Source organism: Nomascus leucogenys, chromosome 25, assembly GCF_006542625.1.
Source record: "Nomascus leucogenys isolate Asia chromosome 25, Asia_NLE_v1, whole genome shotgun sequence".
Lineage (NCBI taxonomy): Eukaryota > Metazoa > Chordata > Mammalia > Primates > Hylobatidae > Nomascus > Nomascus leucogenys.
The window spans coordinates 18,946,403-18,966,056 of NC_044405.1; the positions used below are offsets into that span (position 1 = coordinate 18,946,403).

The window sequence follows — 19,654 nt, forward strand, 5'->3', positions numbered from 1 at the left end:
TGGAGTGCAGTGGCGCGATCTCGGCTGACTGCAAGCTCCGCCTCCCGGGTTCACACCATTCTTCTGCCTCAGTCTCCTCAGTAGCTAGGACTACAGGCGCCCACCACCACGCCCGGCTAATTTTTTCTATTTTTTAGTAGAGACGGGGTTTCACCCTGTTAGCCAGTTTGGTCTCGATCTCCTGACCTCATGATCCACCCGTCTTGGCCTCCCAAAGTGCTGGGATTACAGGTGTGAGCCACAGTGCCTGGCGTTTTTTCTGTAGTCTTAATGGCTCAGATTTCTGATGAGCTTTTTTTGGGATCCCTAAGATTTATCTAATTTGATATTGGCATTGGAGTAAATAAATCCCATCTGGTTGTTAAAGTTGAATACTCTCCATCTCTTTAGGGTATGTAAATTCAAATCTTCTTAAGTTGTATATTAAGGACTAAGAATTTCCTCTCTAAAATCAGCCTTCTTTTCTAAAATAGAAACATTTAAAAAGTTATTTATTAGTGGTTTTGGGGGAAAATGTTATCTCTTTAGGGTATGTAAATTATCAAACTTTCTTAAGTTATAAATTAAGGACTAAGAATTTCCTCTCTAAAATCAGTATTTTCTAAAATAGAAACATTTAAAATGTTATTTATTAGTGGTTTTAGAATAGTATTGGGGGAAAATGTTATTTTTATTAGATTGTAACATAGGCATGATAAGGTAAAATTTGAGTTCTCTATGAATATTTCATATTTGTTGTTTAGATATTTCTATACTCTGTAGAAGCAATCACTAAGCTTTGTTGAAAGCTTATTTTGTGCCAGGCATTGTTTGATGTACTTTGCATGTTTTAACTCACTTTATCCTCCTAACTCTAGAAGACACAAGTGTGTCAGTAATTTGGCCAAGACTGTTAACCTAGTAAGTGATGAATTGATTGAGGATTCGAAAGTGGCAGTCTGTTCCAGAGCCAGTGCCATGTTGCTTCCTGTATAAACAAGGGTTAATAATCGCAAAAATTATATTATGTGGCTATTTTTAATAGAAACTGTAGCAACTAATAACATGAAATATATTCAGTGAGAAAAGTAGTTTAAAAGTAATTTTGCTATAATTTGGGAGCTGGAGGAAATAATTATTTTAATAGAATTTAGTGAAACATATCTTAATGTAATTCAAAGGAAGTTTTGGTGTTAAATTAATAATTTATTTTTAACCCAGGCATTAGTTGTGGAAAGAAGTATCAGAAAAGTAGTAGTCTCCAGGTTAACTGTTTTTTGAAAAATAGTTTATTTGGTAACTTTTAATTTAACGTGAGGTGTTAAACTGTGGGTTTTTTTTTTTTTTTTTGAGACAGAGTCTTGCTCTGTTGCCCAGGCTGGAGTAGAGTGGTGTGATTTCAGCTCGCTGCAACCTCCACCTACTGGGTTCAAGTGATTCTCCCGCCTCAGCCTCCCAAATAGCTGGGACTACAGGTGTGCGTCACCATGCCCGGCTACTTTTTGTATTTTTAGTAGAGACGGGGTTTCACCATGCTGGCCAGGCTGGTTTTGAACTCCTGACCTCGTGATCCACCTGCCTCGGCCTCTCAGAGTGCTAAGATTACAGGCCTGAGCCACTGTACCTGGCCTGTACTATGGTGTTTTAACATGGAATGTAAATATGGGTTTATATGACTTAATCTAACTCTACTTTGGGGAATGTCTGACAAAATTAATTTCTATTACTTTCAGACTTGAAAGAGGCCTCCAGAAAAAGTAGATGTGTATCTGTACAAACAGATCCTACTGATGAAATTCCCACTAAAAAGTCAAAGAAGCATAAAAAGCACAAAAACAAAAAGAAGAAAAAGAAGAAAGAAAAGGAAAAAAAATACAAAAGACAGCCAGAAGAATCTGAGTCAAAGACGAAATCTCATCATGATGGGAACATAGATTTAGAATCTGATTCCTTTTTAAAGTTTGATTCTGAACCTTCAGCTATGGCGCTGGAGCTTCCTACAAGAGCATTTGGCCTATCTGAGACCAATGAATCCCCCACAGTTGTGCTAGAACCTCCTGTAGTATCAATGGAGGTATCAGAGCCACACATCTTAGAAACTCTGAAGCCAGCTACAAAAACTGCAGAACTGTCAGTTGCATCTACATCAGTAATCTCAGAGCAGTCAGAGCAGTCTGTGGCAGTAATGCCAGAACCATCCATGACAAAGATTCTGGATTCCTTTGCAACAGCACCAGTGCCTACTACAACAGTGGTGTTGAAGTCATCTGAGCCAGTTGTAACAATGTCAGTGGAGTATCAGATGAAGTCTGTGCTGAAATCTGTGGAGAGCACATCTCCAGAGTCATCAAAGATCATGTTGGTAGAGCCCCCAGTAGCAAAAGTGTTAGAGCCTTCAGAAACCCTTGTGGTATCATCAGAGACACCTACTGAGGTGTACCCTGAGCCAAGCACATCAACAACAATGGATTTTCCAGAGTCATCTGCAATTGAAGCGCTAAGATTGCCAGAGCAGCCTGTAGACGTACCATCGGAGATTGCAGATTCATCCATGACAAGACCGCAGGAGTTGCTGGAGCTGCCTAAGACCACAGCGTTGGAGCTGCAGGAGTCGTCGGTGGCCTCAGCGATGGAGTTGCCGGGGCCACCTGCGACCTCCATGCCGGAGTTGCAGGGGCCCCCTGTGACTCCAGTGCTGGAGTTACCTGGGCCCTCTGCTACCCCGGTGCCAGAGTTGCCAGGGCCCCTTTCTACCCCAGTGCCTGAGTTGCCAGGGCCCCCTGCGACAGCAGTGCCTGAGTTGCCAGGGCCCTCTGTGACACCAGTGCCACAGTTGTCGCAGGAATTGCCAGGGCTTCCAGCACCATCCATGGGGTTGGAGCCACCACAGGAGGTACCAGAGCCACCTGTGATGGCACAGGAGTTGCCAGGGCTGCCTTTGGTGACAGCAGCAGTAGAGTTGCCAGAGCAGCCTGCGGTAACAGTAGCAATGGAGTTGACCGAACAACCTGTGACGACGACAGAGTTGGAGCAGCCTGTGGGGATGACAACGGTGGAACATCCTGGGCATCCTGAGGTGACAACGGCAACAGGGTTGCTGGGGCAGCCTGAGGCAACGATGGTGCTGGAGTTGCCAGGACAGCCAGTGGCAACGACAGCGCTGGAGTTGCCGGGGCAGCCTTCGGTGACTGGGGTGCCGGAGTTGCCAGGGCTGCCTTCGGCAACTAGGGCACTGGAGTTGTCGGGGCAGCCTGTGGCAACTGGGGCACTAGAGTTGCCTGGGTCGCTCATGGCAGCTGGGGCACTGGAGTTCTCGGGGCAGTCTGGGGCAGCTGGAGCACTGGAGCTTTTGGGGCAGCCTCTGGCAACAGGGGTGCTGGAGTTGCCAGGGCAGCCTGGGGCGCCAGAGTTGCCTGGGCAGCCTGTGGCAACTGTGGCGCTGGAAATCTCTGTTCAGTCTGTGGTGACAACATCGGAGCTGTCAACGATGACCGTGTCGCAGTCCCTGGAGGTGCCCTCGACGACAGCGCTGGAATCCTATAATACGGTAGCACAGGAGCTGCCTACTACATTAGTGGGGGAGACTTCTGTAACAGTAGGAGTGGATCCCTTGATGGCCCCAGAATCCCATATATTAGCTTCTAACACCATGGAGACCCATATATTAGCATCCAACACCATGGACTCCCAAATGCTAGCGTCCAACACCATGGACTCCCAGATGCTAGCATCCAACACCATGGACTCCCAGATGTTAGCGTCTAGCACCATGGACTCCCAGATGTTAGCAACTAGTACCATGGACTCCCAGATGTTAGCAACTAGCTCCATGGACTCCCAGATGTTAGCAACTAGCACTATGGATTCCCAGATGTTAGCAACCAGTTCCATGGACTCCCAGATGTTAGCAACCAGCTCCATGGACTCCCAGATGTTAGCAACCAGCTCCATGGACTCCCAGATGTTAGCAACCAGCTCCATGGACTCCCAGATGTTAGCAACCAGCACCATGGATTCTCAGATGTTAGCAACCAGCACCATGGACTCCCAGATGTTAGCAACTAGCTCAATGGATTCCCAGATGTTAGCATCTGGCACTATGGACTCTCAAATGTTAGCTTCTGGCACCATGGATGCTCAGATGTTAGCGTCTGGTACCATGGATGCCCAGATGTTAGCATCTAGTACCCAAGATTCTGCTATGTTGGGTTCAAAATCTCCTGATCCCTATAGGTTAGCTCAGGATCCTTACAGGTTAGCTCAGGATCCCTATAGGTTGGGCCATGACCCCTATAGATTAGGTCATGATGCTTACAGGTTAGGACAGGACCCTTATAGATTAGGCCATGATCCCTACAGACTAACTCCTGATCCCTATAGGATGTCACCTAGACCCTATAGGATAGCACCCAGGTCCTATAGAATAGCACCCAGGCCATATAGGTTAGCACCTAGACCCCTGATGTTAGCATCTAGACGTTCTATGATGATGTCCTATGCTGCAGAACGTTCCATGATGTCATCTTACGAACGCTCTATGATGTCTTATGAGCGGTCTATGATGTCCCCTATGGCTGAACGCTCTATGATGTCAGCCTACGAGCGCTCTATGATGTCAGCCTACGAGCGCTCTATGATGTCCCCTATGGCTGAGCGCTCTATGATGTCAGCTTATGAACGCTCCATGATGTCAGCTTATGAACGCTCCATGATGTCCCCAATGGCTGATCGATCTATGATGTCCATGGGTGCCGACCGGTCTATGATGTCGTCATACTCTGCTGCTGACCGGTCTATGATGTCATCGTACTCTGCAGCTGACCGATCTATGATGTCATCTTACACTGCTGATCGTTCAATGATGTCTATGGCTGCTGATTCTTACACCGATTCTTATACTGACACATACACAGAGGCATATATGGTGCCACCTTTGCCTCCTGAAGAGCCCCCAACAATGCCACCATTGCCACCTGAGGAGCCACCAATGACACCACCATTGCCTCCTGAGGAACCACCAGAGGGTCCAGCATTGCCCACTGAGCAGTCAGCATTAACAGCTGAAAATACTTGGCCTACAGAGGTGCCATCATTACCTTCTGAAGAGTCTGTATCGCAGCCTGAGCCTCCGGTGAGTCAAAGTGAGATTTCAGAGCCTTCAGCAGTACCTACTGATTATTCAGTGTCAGCATCAGATCCCTCAGTTTTAGTGTCAGAGGCTGCTGTGACTGTTCCAGAACCACTGCCAGAGCCAGAATCTTCAATTATGTCAACACCTGTAGAGTCTGCAGTAGTAGCAGAAGAACATGAAGTTGTTCCAGAGAGACCAGTGACTTGTATGGTATCTGAAACTCCCGCAGTGTCAGCTGAACCAACTGTGTTAGCATCAGAGCCTTCTGTTATGTCAGAGACAGCAGAAACATTTGATTCCATGAGAGCCTCAGGACATGTTGCCTCAGAGGTGTCTACGTCCTTGTTGGAGCCAGCAGTAACTACTCCAGTGCTGGCAGAGAGCATGCTGGAGCCGCCAGCCATGGCTGCCCCAGAGTCTTCGGCTATGGCTGTCCTGGAGTCTTCGGCTGTGACTGTCCTGGAGTCTTCGACTGTGACAGTCCTGGAATCTTCAACTGTGACTGTCCTGGAGCCTTCGGTTGTGACTGTCCCGGAGCCTCCTGTTGTGGCTGAGCCAGACTATATTACCATTCCTGTGCCAGTTGTTTCTGTGCTGGAGCCTTCTGTGCCTGTCCTGGAACCAGCGGTGTCAGTCCTTCAATCTTCTGTGATTGTTTCAGAACCATCTGTTTCTGTCCAGGAATCTACTGTGACAGTTTCAGAGCCTGCCGTCACTGTCTCAGAGCAGACTCAAGTGATACCAACTGAGGTGGCTATAGAGTCCACACCAATGATACTGGAATCTAGTATCATGTCATCACATGTTATGAAAGGAATTAATCTATCCTCTGGTGATCAAAATCTTGCTCCAGAGATTGGCATGCAGGAGATTCCATTGCATTCAGGTGAAGAGCCACATGCTGAGGGACACCTGAAAGGTGACTCTTATGAAAGTGAACATGGTATAAATATAGACCTTAATATAAATAATCATTTACTTGCTAAAGAGATGGAACATAATACAGTGTGTGCTGCTAGTACTAGTCCTGTTGGGGAAATTGGTGAAGAGAAAATTTTGCCCACCAATGAGACTAAACAGTGCACAGTATTGGATACCTATCCTGGTTTTAGTGAAGCTGCTGCAGGAGAAACTCTATCTTCTACTGGTCCTCTTGCTCTGGAACCTGATGCAACAGGAACCAGTAAGGGTATTGAATTTATCACAGCATCTACTCTCAGTTCAGTTAATAAATATGATGTTGATGTATCTTTAACTACTCAAGATACTGAACATGACATGGTAATTTCCACCAGTCCTAGTGGTGGTAGTGAAGCTGATATTGAAGGGCCGTTGCCTGCTAAAGATATTCATCTTGATTTACCATCTAATAATAACCTTGTTAGTAAGGATACAGAAGAACCATTAACTGTAAAAGAGAGTGACCAGACATTAGCAGCTCTGCTCAGCCCTAAAGAAAGTAGTGGAGGAGAAAAAGAAGTACCTACCCCTCCTAAAGAGACACTGTCTGATTCAGGATTTTCTGCCAATATTGAGGATATTAATGAAGCAGATTTAGTGAGACCGTTACTTCCTAAGGACATGGAACGTCTTACAAGCCTTAGAGCTGGCATTGAAGGACCTTTACTTGCAAGTGATGTTGGACGTGACAAATCTGCTGCCAGCCCGGTTGTAAGTAGTATGCCAGAAAGAGCTTCAGAGTCTTCTTCAGAGGAAAAAGATGATTATGAAATTTTTGTAAAAGTTAAGGACACTCATGAAAAAAGCAAGAAAAATAAGAACCGTGATAAGGGGGAGAAAGAGAAGAAAAGAGACTCTTCATTAAGATCTCGAAGTAAGCGTTCCAAATCTTCTGAACACAAATCACGCAAGCGTACCAGTGAATCTCGTTCTAGGGCAAGGAAGAGATCATCTAAGTCCAAGTCTCATCGCTCTCAAACACGTTCACGGTCACGTTCAAGACGCAGAAGGAGGAGCAGCAGATCAAGATCAAAGTCTAGAGGAAGACGATCTGTATCAAAAGAGAAGCGTAAAAGATCTCCAAAGCACAGATCCAAGTCTAGGGAAAGAAAAAGAAAAAGATCAAGCTCCAGGGATAACCGAAAGACAGTTAGAGCTCGAAGTCGAACCCCAAGTCGTCGGAGTCGGAGTCATACTCCAAGTCGTCGACGAAGGTCTAGATCTGTGGGTAGAAGGAGGAGCTTTAGCATTTCCCCAAGCCGCCGCAGTCGCACCCCCAGCCGCCGCAGTCGCACCCCCAGCCGCCGCAGCCGCACCCCCAGCCGCCGCAGCCGCACCCCCAGCCGCCGGAGCCGCACCCCTAGCCGTCGGAGCCGCACCCCAAGCCGCCGGAGAAGATCAAGGTCTGTGGTAAGAAGACGAAGCTTCAGTATCTCACCAGTCAGATTAAGGCGATCAAGAACACCCTTAAGAAGAAGGTTTAGCAGATCTCCCATCCGTCGTAAAAGATCCAGGTCTTCTGAACGAGGCAGATCACCCAAACGTCTGACAGATTTGGGTGAGTCATTTTAAAATTTAATGGGATGGTAGTAGAAAACGTTTTAAGCCTTAATTTTTTCTGATCTTGAGTCAAGTGAAATATTTAGTTACTGGTTTAGGATAAATATTTCTGTCTTTAAGTTTTTATGATTAAATGGTACTGTATTTAGGAAATACTGGGATCAGTGTATTATAATTAGAGTTAAAAAGTCCTGTTTCAGAATATAATAGAACCAAGGTGTTTCCATACTTGAATGTTTTATTTTGTTTCAGTTATCTTGCCATAGCTAAAAATTGAAAGCAGAAGCAGATGTAGAACTCTAGCTAAATTAAAAACAAGCTAAGTATATGCTCAGATTGTTATTGTATGTGTTCTAACATACATCCTTGCAACTAAGCCTAAAATTACAATGTTCCTTTTTAAATAAGTTAACATATCTTAAAATGGCATTATAGGACTGTTAAATGTTGGTGAAGGTAATTCTGATTGGTATAGTTGGTAATGGAAGTGAGTGGGGAATTTTGCATGTGGGGGTTATTTAATTGGGTAGGTGATACTAGCTAAATAAAGTTAAACATTTTAGATCAGAGTGATTTTTAATAACCTGTTCTGCTTTACTTTAAAAATAACTGTTCTAATTTCCCCTGATTTTTAGTGTGCAGAGGTGATGAAAACTTGATCGATATGCATGATTACCTACAATAAATATGGATAATTTATCCTATCCCAGTATACTGGGCATTTCTAGGCCAGGATTGTCTAAAGAAGAAGAGGTTAGGAGTAAAAAGGGAGAATCCGCATTCAGTTCAACAGAAGTTTTCTGAGTTCTTTTTTATTCACAGCAGAGGAACAGTATGAAATTCCTCAAGTGATTACAAGTTGGTGGAGGAGACATGGGTAAAATGCATATATGTCTCTCTTACAGTAACACTGTCTAAAAAGGACAGAATGTGATTACTATAATACTGATAGAGGTGAGGTACTTTAGGAAAACAATGGGAAAAGGAATGTTAATTCTGACTTAATGACAGCTTGTTAGAAGAGGTGGCACTTCGGCTGGGCGCGGTGGCTCATGCCTGTAATCTCAGCACTTTGGGAGGCCGAGGCGGGTGGATCACCTGAGGTGTCAGGAGTTTGAGACCAGCCTGGCCAACGTGGAGAAGCCCCGTCTCTACTAAAAATACAAAAAAATAGCCGGGTATGGTGGCACGTGCCTGTAGTCCCAGTTACTCGGGAGGCTGAGACAGGAGAATCACTTGAACCCGAGAGGTGGAGGTTGCAGTGAGCCAAGATGGCGCCACTGCACTGCAGCCTGGGCGACAGAGTGAGACTCTGTCTCAAAAAAAAAAGAAAAAAAGAAAAGAGGTGGCACTTGAACTGGGGCCCAAAGACTGATTAAGGTGTCAGATTAGAAGGAGATTAAGGTCATGATAATTTTGTGAAATAAAATTGGCTTTGGCAGATTTATATCTTAGAGTGTGTGTAGTAGGGTGATCATTATAGTTGTGTAGTAACCTATTGTAATATTCTAATGGGAAGCTCAATATGTGGACTTAATTCCCTGAATGAGGCCACTGCTTAAAAACTTTGAGCCAGTGGTTTGATCATAGCTATAACTTAGAGCAGAATATTGATGCCTATAGTTTTTTCCTTTTTTTTTTCTTTTTTATTAGATACCCAAGTTCTTCGATGGATCTAGGATGCCTTTAGTTTTGTTAGTATGTTAGACTTTTGGTAATACAAAATGTACAGCCTTTTAGGAAAACTGCAGCTTGTATTTTTCTTCTTACAGATAAGGCTCAATTACTTGAAATAGCCAAAGCTAATGCAGCTGCCATGTGTGCTAAGGCTGGTGTCCCTTTACCGCCAAACCTAAAGCCTGCACCTCCACCTACTATAGAAGAGAAAGTTGCTAAAAAGTCAGGAGGAGCTACTATAGAAGAACTAACTGAGGTAAGCTAGACAGAATTTGTTTTCATTCTTAAATGGATTATTCCAGTGATGTTGACTCTGGAGCGTGCCAAAACCCGAATTGTGGGCAGAACTGATAATGGCTGGCACCGAGTGGCCAAAACCCGAAATACAGATGTGGCAGCGGCAGAAGCTCTGTTTAGCAGGCCATTATCCGGGATGGCTAAGCTCCGCTAGCTAAAAGTTACTTCCCATTACTTTTGCTTTCCAGTTTTAGAAGCCAAACTGACTGAGGAGTGGGACGGTTCGTTTGAATGGAGGAGGTGTTGAGTGAGCAACACGCAGAAGCTCGCCTACAGTTTCGTTTCCATTCACGACGCGTTCACTGATCGCCACGAGTATACTGCATATACGCAAAGACACAGACAATCTTCAGAAATGATCTTTTGCCACCGGAGCTTGGAAATTAATAAGAATAGCTGGCCATTGCCTGAAAGGAACTTCTTTCGCATCAACATTTCGGGTTTTGGCTGTTTGGTACCAGCCATTGGCGATAATGGCCGGCCATTATCAGTTCTTCCTGCGGTTCGGGTTTTGGCAGTAACATATATATTTTAAACACACTTATTTTTGTTTTTAAAAGTTTGATCTTTTCAATTGAGGCTTTTTTGGGGCTTTGTTTTATTACTATTTTTTTGGTGTGGGTGGGGGGGGGGAGATGCTAAAATATTGCTGCTAGGATCCAGAAATACCACACTGTTTCATATATTGGAACTTGTTATTGGCTAGCCTTATGCCAGCCTGCCACTGTCAATATATTCTGTTCCCCTTGGTTACAAGCTTAATATACTCTTGTGTTTTTGGCGAAATGAGCTTTTTATCCTATTGTAATATTTTCAATTGATAATAGATGTCATTAAATATACTGCTTATAGAGACAGGTGTACCCAAATTTACTCTTGACCTTTTTATAAAGCCAGGTAATAGAGTCTGTTCCTTTGCATCTCAGGAAGGAATTGACTTTGCTTTATGTATCAGACCTCATCAATTGCACCCTCTCCATCATGCCTTATTTTCCTAAGTTCTTCTTAAAGAAACTCAACCCACAGAACATTTATGGAGAGACATGTTGCTATCTAATCCTGTTGCAAATGTTTCAGATCTTTTGTTTTGCCATACATTTGGGAAAATGTAAAGCTTCTGAATCTGTTTCCTCACTTAGATTTATTACAATATGAATTACAACTTTTTTAAAAAAAATTAAGGACCTTGTAAATGCTTCTATTGCTTATTTACCTAATCCAAGCTCCTTATCCAAAATGCTATGAACATTAGTATTTTGCTGTTTTCGGCCCCATCTTCGGCCTTCTTGTCCCAAGTTTCTTCTCACCTTTTTACCACCATCTGACTAGGATGACTTCTCCTTTCCCTACCAGTCTTTGTTCTTTACTATGAAAATCTGGCTTAGAACTCTTCAAGGAATATTCCTTGATTCTCTAACTCTGCCTGACTATTCTCTCTTAAGCCTTTGTTCTTTTAGCACTTATGTACTTAGTTTGTATTATATCAGTTTGCACTTGTTATTGTGTTGCTCTGTAAAAGTGTTCAATTATTTCATGTATATGTATTCCTTCTCTTGAACTAGATTGTAAGCTCCTTGAGAGCAGGGACCATGTCTTCTACTTCTTTTTTTTTTTTTTTTTTTGTATTCCCCAGACAGTGCCCAGTACAGTGCTCTCTCTGCACATAGTAGGTGCTCAATAAATGTTGTTGACTGACTGACCAGCCAGAGTGTGTTTAAATAGTAGTTAATATTGCCAAGTTACGTATCCATAACCTGTCATGAATCTTGTTTAACTTTTGAAAGTTGCTTTTATGTGGTTTTGATTCTAAGAAATTACATGTTGTACATAAAGCGTAAGATTTATCTTTTGTTTGTTTTTACTTTTAAAGAAATGTAAACAGATCGCACAGAGTAAAGAAGATGATGATGTAATAGTGAATAAACCTCATGTTTCGGATGAAGAGGAAGAAGAACCTCCTTTTTATCATCATCCCTTTAAACTCAGTGAACCCAAACCTATTTTTTTCAATCTGAATGTGAGTATTAGTGCTTATGGATTGGTAAAACAGTGTAACTTGTGGAACTATTTAAATAAAACCCAAATCGAATTTAGTTTATTAATTTTTGTTTTAAATACTGTGAGAAATAATGGACAATAAATATCATTTCCTTCAGATTATGTCGAAAATCTCAAACCATTTAATGTAGATATTATATTGAGCTTTAATTAAGAAACATTTTATTTTTTAGATTGCTGCAGCAAAACCAACTCCACCAAAAAGCCAGGTAACATTAACAAAAGAATTCCCTGTATCATCTGGATCTCAACATCGGAAAAAAGAAGCGGATAGTGTTTATGGAGAATGGGTTCCTGTGGAGAAAAATGGTGAAGAAAACAAAGATGATGATAATGTTTTCAGCAGCAATTTGCCCTCAGAGGTAAGTAGGAGGAATATTATGTATTTTTCCTTTTTTATACCTGAATCTGCCATTTCATTGTTATTTTATATCTGATTTGGATTCTGTTTCACTCTTCTTAGGGCCGGGTTAAACGGCAGGGCCGGGTTAGACGACAGATGAAACAACCCGCAGCTTCTCATTTGACAGTAACTCGATGCAATTCACTTTGTGGAACCAAGCCACAAAGTGAAAAGCATCGAATTGCAGAGAACAGTGTTATCACATCCCTACCCAACATTGGGCCCTCCCTGCACTTGTGGGAAGGTAGTCCAAGGTACAACTATTTAGCTTCCCGATTTGCTTCAAGGCTCTATAGCTCTAGATTTTGGTGGTAGCAAATTTATCGGGTGGAGGGATTGATCGGAGAGGGCAGATCCTCAGGTTCAACACAAGAACTGGATTGGAAAAGGTCACTGTAGGCTGATGTGAGCATCTTGGGTACATAGCCCATTGCCCTTAATGATGGTTTCTTACTGTTTCTCTTGGGTTGTTTGTCAGATAGCCTTTAGTTTTAATTATTTTTCCTTCCCTTTGCTACCTTGGCCCTTTTAAATTCTTGTGTTTAACCTAATGCTCAGCCTTGGTACTCCATTCCCTTCTCCTTCCCCTCTTTGCTACTATTAAAAGTCGGAGAAGTGGAATTCAAACGTTGAAATTTCCACGGGGCTATAGTTGTATCTTAATAATGCCAAGTGTCAAAACAACCCCATTAAAATGCCGCCTGATTAAATAATGTGCTGCTAAATATAGTGCACATGAAAACAGCAAGACTGTATATATATGTAAATATATATATATCTGTATCTTTGTATGTATCTCTGTATCTGTACCTTTGCTGTATCTTTTAATAAACAGTTTACTTTTATTTAACTTGTTGTGCAAAATCACGCTTGGGGGATGTGGGAGGGTGGAGTCTTAATAGGGGGGTGGGAGTTTTAAATACTATAGATTAGTTGTCATCACCTCTTGCCCTTGGTTTCCAAAGCCCAGACTTTTGCCAAGAACTGGACTAGGTATCTGATGCCCATCTGGACATTTTTCTTGCAGTTCTTGGATATGTAGATCAGAGACACCTGTACTCTTCACTGTAGGTTCCCTTCCTTGGCTTGGCCATATCATCATCTTGCAGTAAACACCTCCAATTCTACAAATAAATCCTGTTTATAAAATCAGAAAGTGAACAGAACCCAAATCAGAAATTTTTTGATAGCAGTACTTTTTTCCCCAAGCTATTCACAGGTGACATTTTCACTTTTTTTTTGTTTGTTTGACCTGCAGCATTTTGAGAGAACAAGTTCTATACAATGAAGCTGGACATGATAACTAGCCAGTGTAACTTACAGTTACTGGTGATAATCTGTATTCCCATGGGATTCAACAAGTGAAGCAAGTTATGCCATCACCAGTTAAGAGGGAGATAGTTGGTTCGGATAATCTTTTAGTGAGACCGTTTGAGTTGTTAATCCCCAAATCAGGCTACCTGCATATCTCAAGAGAGAAAGGTTAACTGACATGTGCAGCTGACTTAATCTTCTTATAGTAGCTGAATAGAAACCATGATAAGAGGGTTGAACAGACTTACTTAGAAATCCTAATATGCATGCTTTTAGTAATTTCCTGCAGATTAAGCATTTAAAAAAGAGTTGGAAAAAAAAATAGGTAGGGAGAGAGTCTGTATGACAAATATTTTCCAATGAAGTGAAGACTTAACAAATATTGCAGAATTCCAAGGGATCTTCCTGAGAAGATAAGTGAGCATAACTGTTTTGAATTTCTTCAGTTCAATCATGGGGAAAGTGCTTAGTAACTCCTGATGCTTACACTTTTTTGAGAGAGAGAGAGAGAGTGTGTGTGTGTGTGTGTATTTGAAATTCAGTACTCAGCCATTTTCAATCCTAACACTGAGTGTGGTGCCTTAGCCTTGTTTGTAATCAAAAGTTGTCAGATTTTAATTAAAGGTTGAGGAGAATTATTCTTAAATCTGGTGGGAAAAGTTGATAGAGAAAGGTACTCAAATAATGGTGACATTACTATTTTTTGTTAAAAAATTTTTTTTTCTTAAGAATCCTAGAAGGTAAAATTATTTTACAATTCTTTTCAAAGGGCTAAATGAATAAAGCAGATAATGTCTCTTGTGGGACGATATATGTAACTATTTGACATAAAACCTCTTTAAGCTGCTTAGAAGATTAGACTCAAAAGAACATACAGATTAATTCTAAAGAAAAGAATCCCAAAATACTAGGGCAAAGAGGCAGGATTGCCTTTTGCTTTCATATCTGCACTTTTACCTGGCAGTAATGTTAAAATGTGTAGAGGAAATAGTCACAATTTAAAATGTTTAGTTCCAGTTATTTAGCGACCATCTAAATATACTATATTGTATATATAGAAGGTAAAAGTAATGAATTTATTATTTATACAATTAGTGTGATATATACCAATGTTGTGAAATACTTTTGGTAACACTTTATGGGAGCGTTAACCCTTTTGATTCCTTGTTAGAGTTTGAAATAAAGGCTTCTAGAGTAAAAAGAGATAGTTCTTTTAAATGGTCAACCTTTGAACTGAATAGTAATTTTTATATATGCCTTTTTCATTTTAATAAATATAAATGGAGTTTGTGGTTCTTTGTTGTTGAGCATAAAACATTTAGGCAAAGATCACAGATTTTATCTCCATAAGAGGGCTGAATTAGCTTTGCTGTAATCCCTAATCCCACCAATTGTCTTGCATATGAATGCTCTTTGACATGAGTATGAATGGATAGACATTGTGGATGAAGCAGCATAAATTCATTTCTTATGGAAAAACAACTCATCAGACTGTGTGCGGTACTGCCATAGCATCGTCTTCATACTCAGAAACCAGCCAGCATCATCCTCAGTAAGGAGTGACTACAGAACTTTGACTGTATTTGTGTGAATTTGATTTATAAACAATGAAATAAAAAAATGTTGGAAAACTAATTTTTTAAAAATAGTCCTCAGGGGCATTAATTCTTGGTAATAAAGTTAGCAGAGGTTTATTGAGTAGATTAGGATGTAATCTTTGACATAAGTGGAGTAATTACTCAACTATTAGTGTGGAGTTTTCATGGATTTAGTATCAATAAAATGTTTTAGGGGTCTAGAGGTAGTATTGTTAAGGTCTAGTGAATGCTCAGATGTTAAGATCATCTTTATCTTAAGCAGTTTGCTGGTTTGTATTTATCAAGTCATATTTCCACATCCCAATGGAATTACAATTTTTTTAAATTTATAAGCTCTAAATGTATAGGAAAACTTGGAGGAAAATGAAAATTTTAATTGGAAATTAAACACATAGGTCCCGGCACTGCTAGAATGTGTAATATACAGCCTTGTTATTAATTCTTTTCTTCCTAGATTCTGTTATGTGGTTAACGCTGAATTTCTCTGAACCATTTAGTAGGTTATCTATTTGTTTTCCCGTTGTACTTCATTTAGTCTATTATACACTAGAGAATTTTGTATGATACAATAAAAAGATTCGTAATTCACTTTTTAAAGCCAACCAAACACATAACTGGGACATTCTGTGGCTTTTATTTTTGTAGTTGTCATTTTGCTCTTGTATGCATTAACCTCTTTATATTTTAATATTTGCTAAATATTCTAAAATCATGTTTTATATACAGGCCAGATGCTTTTACTTTAGGTCTATTTTCTTATAATTAAAGTTTTCCTTTTATGCCTGCTTTTGAGATATCTGTGATTACCAGTAATAGAAAATAATTTTCTGGTTATAGGTATTTTCCTTATCTGACTCACCCCATCCTAACAATTCTTTAGCTCTTTTATATTCTTTCACTGATGTTCTAAGTCTCAAAATACTTGTTCTTTTTATGTCAACAGTTGTGTTAACAAAAGGAGTAAATGGATTTAGAAGAATTTCCTAAATGAGAAATAAAAATGTAAAAGGCCCACTTACATGTATAATATAGGTCATGAAATGCATGTTATATGGTGCCAGTTGCATTATGGTAATTTCATTATGCCTCAGACACCTTTGTAGGTTTTCTAAGAAGTAGTTGTCTGCTTTGTTGCTGAGGGAGAGAGTGAAGAATTTGGGCAGTTTTTATTAACCTGAGATTTGTAATTCAGGACACTTTTTATGTAAATCTCACCTTTTAGAGCAAAGATGAAAAGTCAGTAAACATTTCCCCCATTATCATACCTAGAATATTACTACAGAATTATTTTTATACATTAGGTAACATGCTAGTCTATAGTGTGTTGGTAGAAACTAAGGCTTGTTGGTGACAACTTGGTAATAGTATTCTACAGATTAAAGATTCTCTTTTTCCCAGTTTTTGGAAGGGCCTTTTACCGTCATTTTGGTGCCTTTCTTATATTTCCAGTTTCTGAATATTAAAGGATAGTTAAGATTCTAAAGCTCTATTATTGTCCAATGCAGCAGTTACCAGCCACTGAAAAATCACGTTTTTAATCACACTAGTTACATTTCAAGTGCTCAGTAGTGATCACTGTTAAGTTGTACTGGGCAATGCTGCTCTAAAGGGTAGCTGTGGTATTATGAGTGTTTCAATACTGATAAGTAACATCGGGTTTGACCCTTAAACATTGCTGCTTTGGGGATTGTATTGGCTTTTTATGCCTCATTGTATAATTTGAGTTACCTTGAAAGGCTGGAAACAGGCTTTTTGATGTAAACTTTTGAGGATCCTTATGAGGTTAAGATAATCTTGATTCATTCTACTTTGAGTATACGTTTTCTCATTTAAAAATAAAAATATGGCCAGGCGCAGTGGTTCACGCCTGTAATCCCAGAACTTTGGGAGGCCAAGGCGGGCGGATCACCTGAGGTCAAGAGTTCAAGACCAGCCTGACCAACATGGAGAAAGTGCGTCTCCTAAAAATACAAAATTAGCTGGGGGTGGTGGCGCATGCCTGTAATCCCAGCTACTCAGGAGGCTGAGGCAGGAGAATCGCTTGAACCCAGGAGGCGGGAGGTTGCAGTGAGCCAAGATTGTGCCATTGCACTCCAGCCTGGGCAACAAGGATGAAACTCCATCTCAAAAAAAAAAAAAAAGTAATTAATAGTCAAATTACTATTTGGTAATACGTTTTTGACATGAACTTGCAGCTCCCTTGGTAAGTCTGTTGAAGAATAAATGAAGTTTTACTACCTCAGGAAAAACATAGTTGTAATTTTATTTAAATATCAAGGTTGCTATAATAAAATTCCTTTCAGAGTCATACAAATTTAATATGAAACACTAAGATTTGAAGAGTTTCATTCTGGGGATAAATGGTGAGGCATTTAGGTTAAATGTTTAATAAAGGCTAAGAGAGAAAAACATTCACAAGTGTAATAGTTTGCTTTCCACTTGGAAAGAATTAGTTTTATTCTAGAAGTTACATTTTAGAGCCATCTGAATAGATTTGTGGCTAATTTATAGTTGGAAATTAGGGATCAGGAGTTGGGATAGTGGGTAGACACATTTTCCCCAGTATCCTCTCAGATTTTAGCCTTGTTAGAATAAAAGCCTATTATTTATGCCTAAGCACCCTAACACTTAGATTTATAGAGACTGCTAGGAAAAGCAAAGTAAGTGTGAGAAGGTTAATGAGACAGTACTTGTGCCTTCAGAAACTACCTTGACAAAACATCTTAAGGTAGGCCTAGTGGGACATGAATTTTCACCTGAAATACCTGCATTCTCATTTAAAGTCCCAGGAATCAAACAGACTTAAGTGAAAGATGAACATACTAAGTTTCTTAGTGTTTCAGTCTCACTTTGCTTAGATTAATATTTCTAATAGGTCTTAGAAATATTCTAATTTGTGTGATGATTTACTTAAATCAACTTAGCGAAATTACAGTCGAGAGATTCAGTTTGAAAGATGCATTCTGCAGTTGCTTATTAGACTGTTTATAGATCTCTAGGAAGTTTTATATATTAACATAAACAGTCGAAAGAATTAATTTTGTTTTCATTTTAAGAAGGCGTTATATCAGAATCCATACTTCTTAAAAACCTTGAGTTAGCTAAAGGAATATTAGTTTATTAGCAAAGTAACTAAGAATTATGGAGGATTAGGGGTTCTGAAGGTAAGAAAGATTTGTGAATCCTTATGCATGAGTTGTAATTATTCTCATAGTCATACAGCCTTCTCTACTAGACAGGTCTTATTCTTCAGAGAAGTCTTTTATACATGATACATAGTCTTAATTACAGCTAGCCTCTGCTGGTAAAAAAGAAAATCCTTAGCTGTTAGCTGTTTACTGACTTCCCCGTATTTGTTATGTTCATGCAGTGTCTACTTATTCTTTGTATATGAAAACAGCAAAATCTTCCATGTCAGATAAGCATTTTACAAAAATGAATTTTCTTGTGTGAGATAACTAGGAAATAATAATGTTAAAAGAAGGACAAAAACCAAGAAATGAGTTGATATAAATCAACTTGAGCTTTTAATTTTAGAACAAAAAAAATACCAAATACTTATCTTGATGTGTTTTTCCTTCTGTGGTTAAACCTTCCACAAATCTGACAAATTAAGAATTGGCTCCAAAGATTACTTTGAAAAAAAAAGTTTCTCCCACTTGCCGTAAGGTTTTAAAAGGTAGAATATGAGCTTTGAAAAGAAAGAAACACTTAAAAGTGTTTCAGTTGATGTTATGGACTTCCACAGAAATATTATAATTATAAATAGTATTATACTAATATAAGTAATAAGTGTGTATAAACTGAAAACATGGTGCGTTTATTTATATCCTGAATATATTGTTTAAAGAAATTGGGTTCTTAAGACCAAAGTGTCCACAACTGGAAGATGTTAAAGATACGCTGATGAGTAAATGAGTGATCGTAGTGGTTTTCTGCTTGCTTATTCAATAATTTTGCTTACTGCTCCTGAAGGTTATGCTAATGAGTAAAATGAAAACTGCTAAGGAATGTAATAACCTTTAACACAGTTCAAAAAATTTGCAGTTTACTATAAATAGCTTTCAGTCATGAAGGGTAGAGAGTTTTAAGTTCTTAATGGAACTTTGATTATAGTTTGATATATATATAATAGAAAATTGACTAAATTCAGTCAGATTTTGGGTTCAGTTCTGCGACCCGTGTGATACTTTGTAATTTATCTTAATCCTCTTCTGTTTTCCAAGATTACTTTCTCTTTTTGAGTCTTCCCCCTATTTTCCAAGATTATTAATATACAAGACTATTATTTTGTTTTTGACATGTAGCAACCAAAGATATGAGTACTTTTCAGAATTTAGGGGACTATGGTAATTTGAGATAATTATCTCTGTTTTCTTTCTTAGCCTGTGGACATCTCTACAGCAATGAGTGAACGGGCACTTGCTCAGAAAAGACTCAGTGAGAATGCATTTGACCTTGAAGCCATGAGCATGTTAAATAGAGCTCAGGAAAGGGTATGTAGCAGTTTTTTTTTTTTTAAAGTTATTATTTACCGTCAGCCAACTCACACCAATGTACCAATTTTAATGTCTAAATAAGAATTTCGCTAACTAGATGGTTGAGTTGTAACATCCTTTACCTTATTTTCAGTGTCTTATTTTCAATGAAAGTGATTCGAGGCCTGATCATTTATTC

The 19,654-nt window shown here is 39.7% G+C and overlaps 1 protein-coding gene across 6 annotated transcripts in view; it reads left to right on the top strand.

The window, feature by feature from the left end:
* The window catches only part of SON (SON DNA binding protein), a 34,354-nt gene that overhangs the window by 4,391 nt on the left and 10,309 nt on the right, over window positions 1-19,654 (top strand). For 4 of the 6 annotated variants that reach the window (XR_001114583.2, XR_004028571.1, XM_003263873.4 and 1 more), the window contains exons 3-7: window positions 1,713-7,628; window positions 9,403-9,563; window positions 11,475-11,621; window positions 11,836-12,024; window positions 19,363-19,473. Coding sequence is in view for 4 of the 6 variants with exons in the window: in XM_003263873.4 (XP_003263921.2) it covers window positions 1,713-7,628; window positions 9,403-9,563; window positions 11,475-11,621; window positions 11,836-12,024; window positions 19,363-19,473 (6,524 nt within the window). In the remaining 2 variants the exon portion in view is untranslated. Of the gene's footprint in view, window positions 1-1,712; window positions 7,629-9,402; window positions 9,564-9,792; window positions 11,307-11,474; window positions 11,622-11,835; window positions 12,025-12,125; window positions 12,916-19,362; window positions 19,474-19,654 lie in introns of those variants that run through there. The other 2 variants (XM_003263874.4, XM_012501817.2) reach the window with 2 other exon arrangements.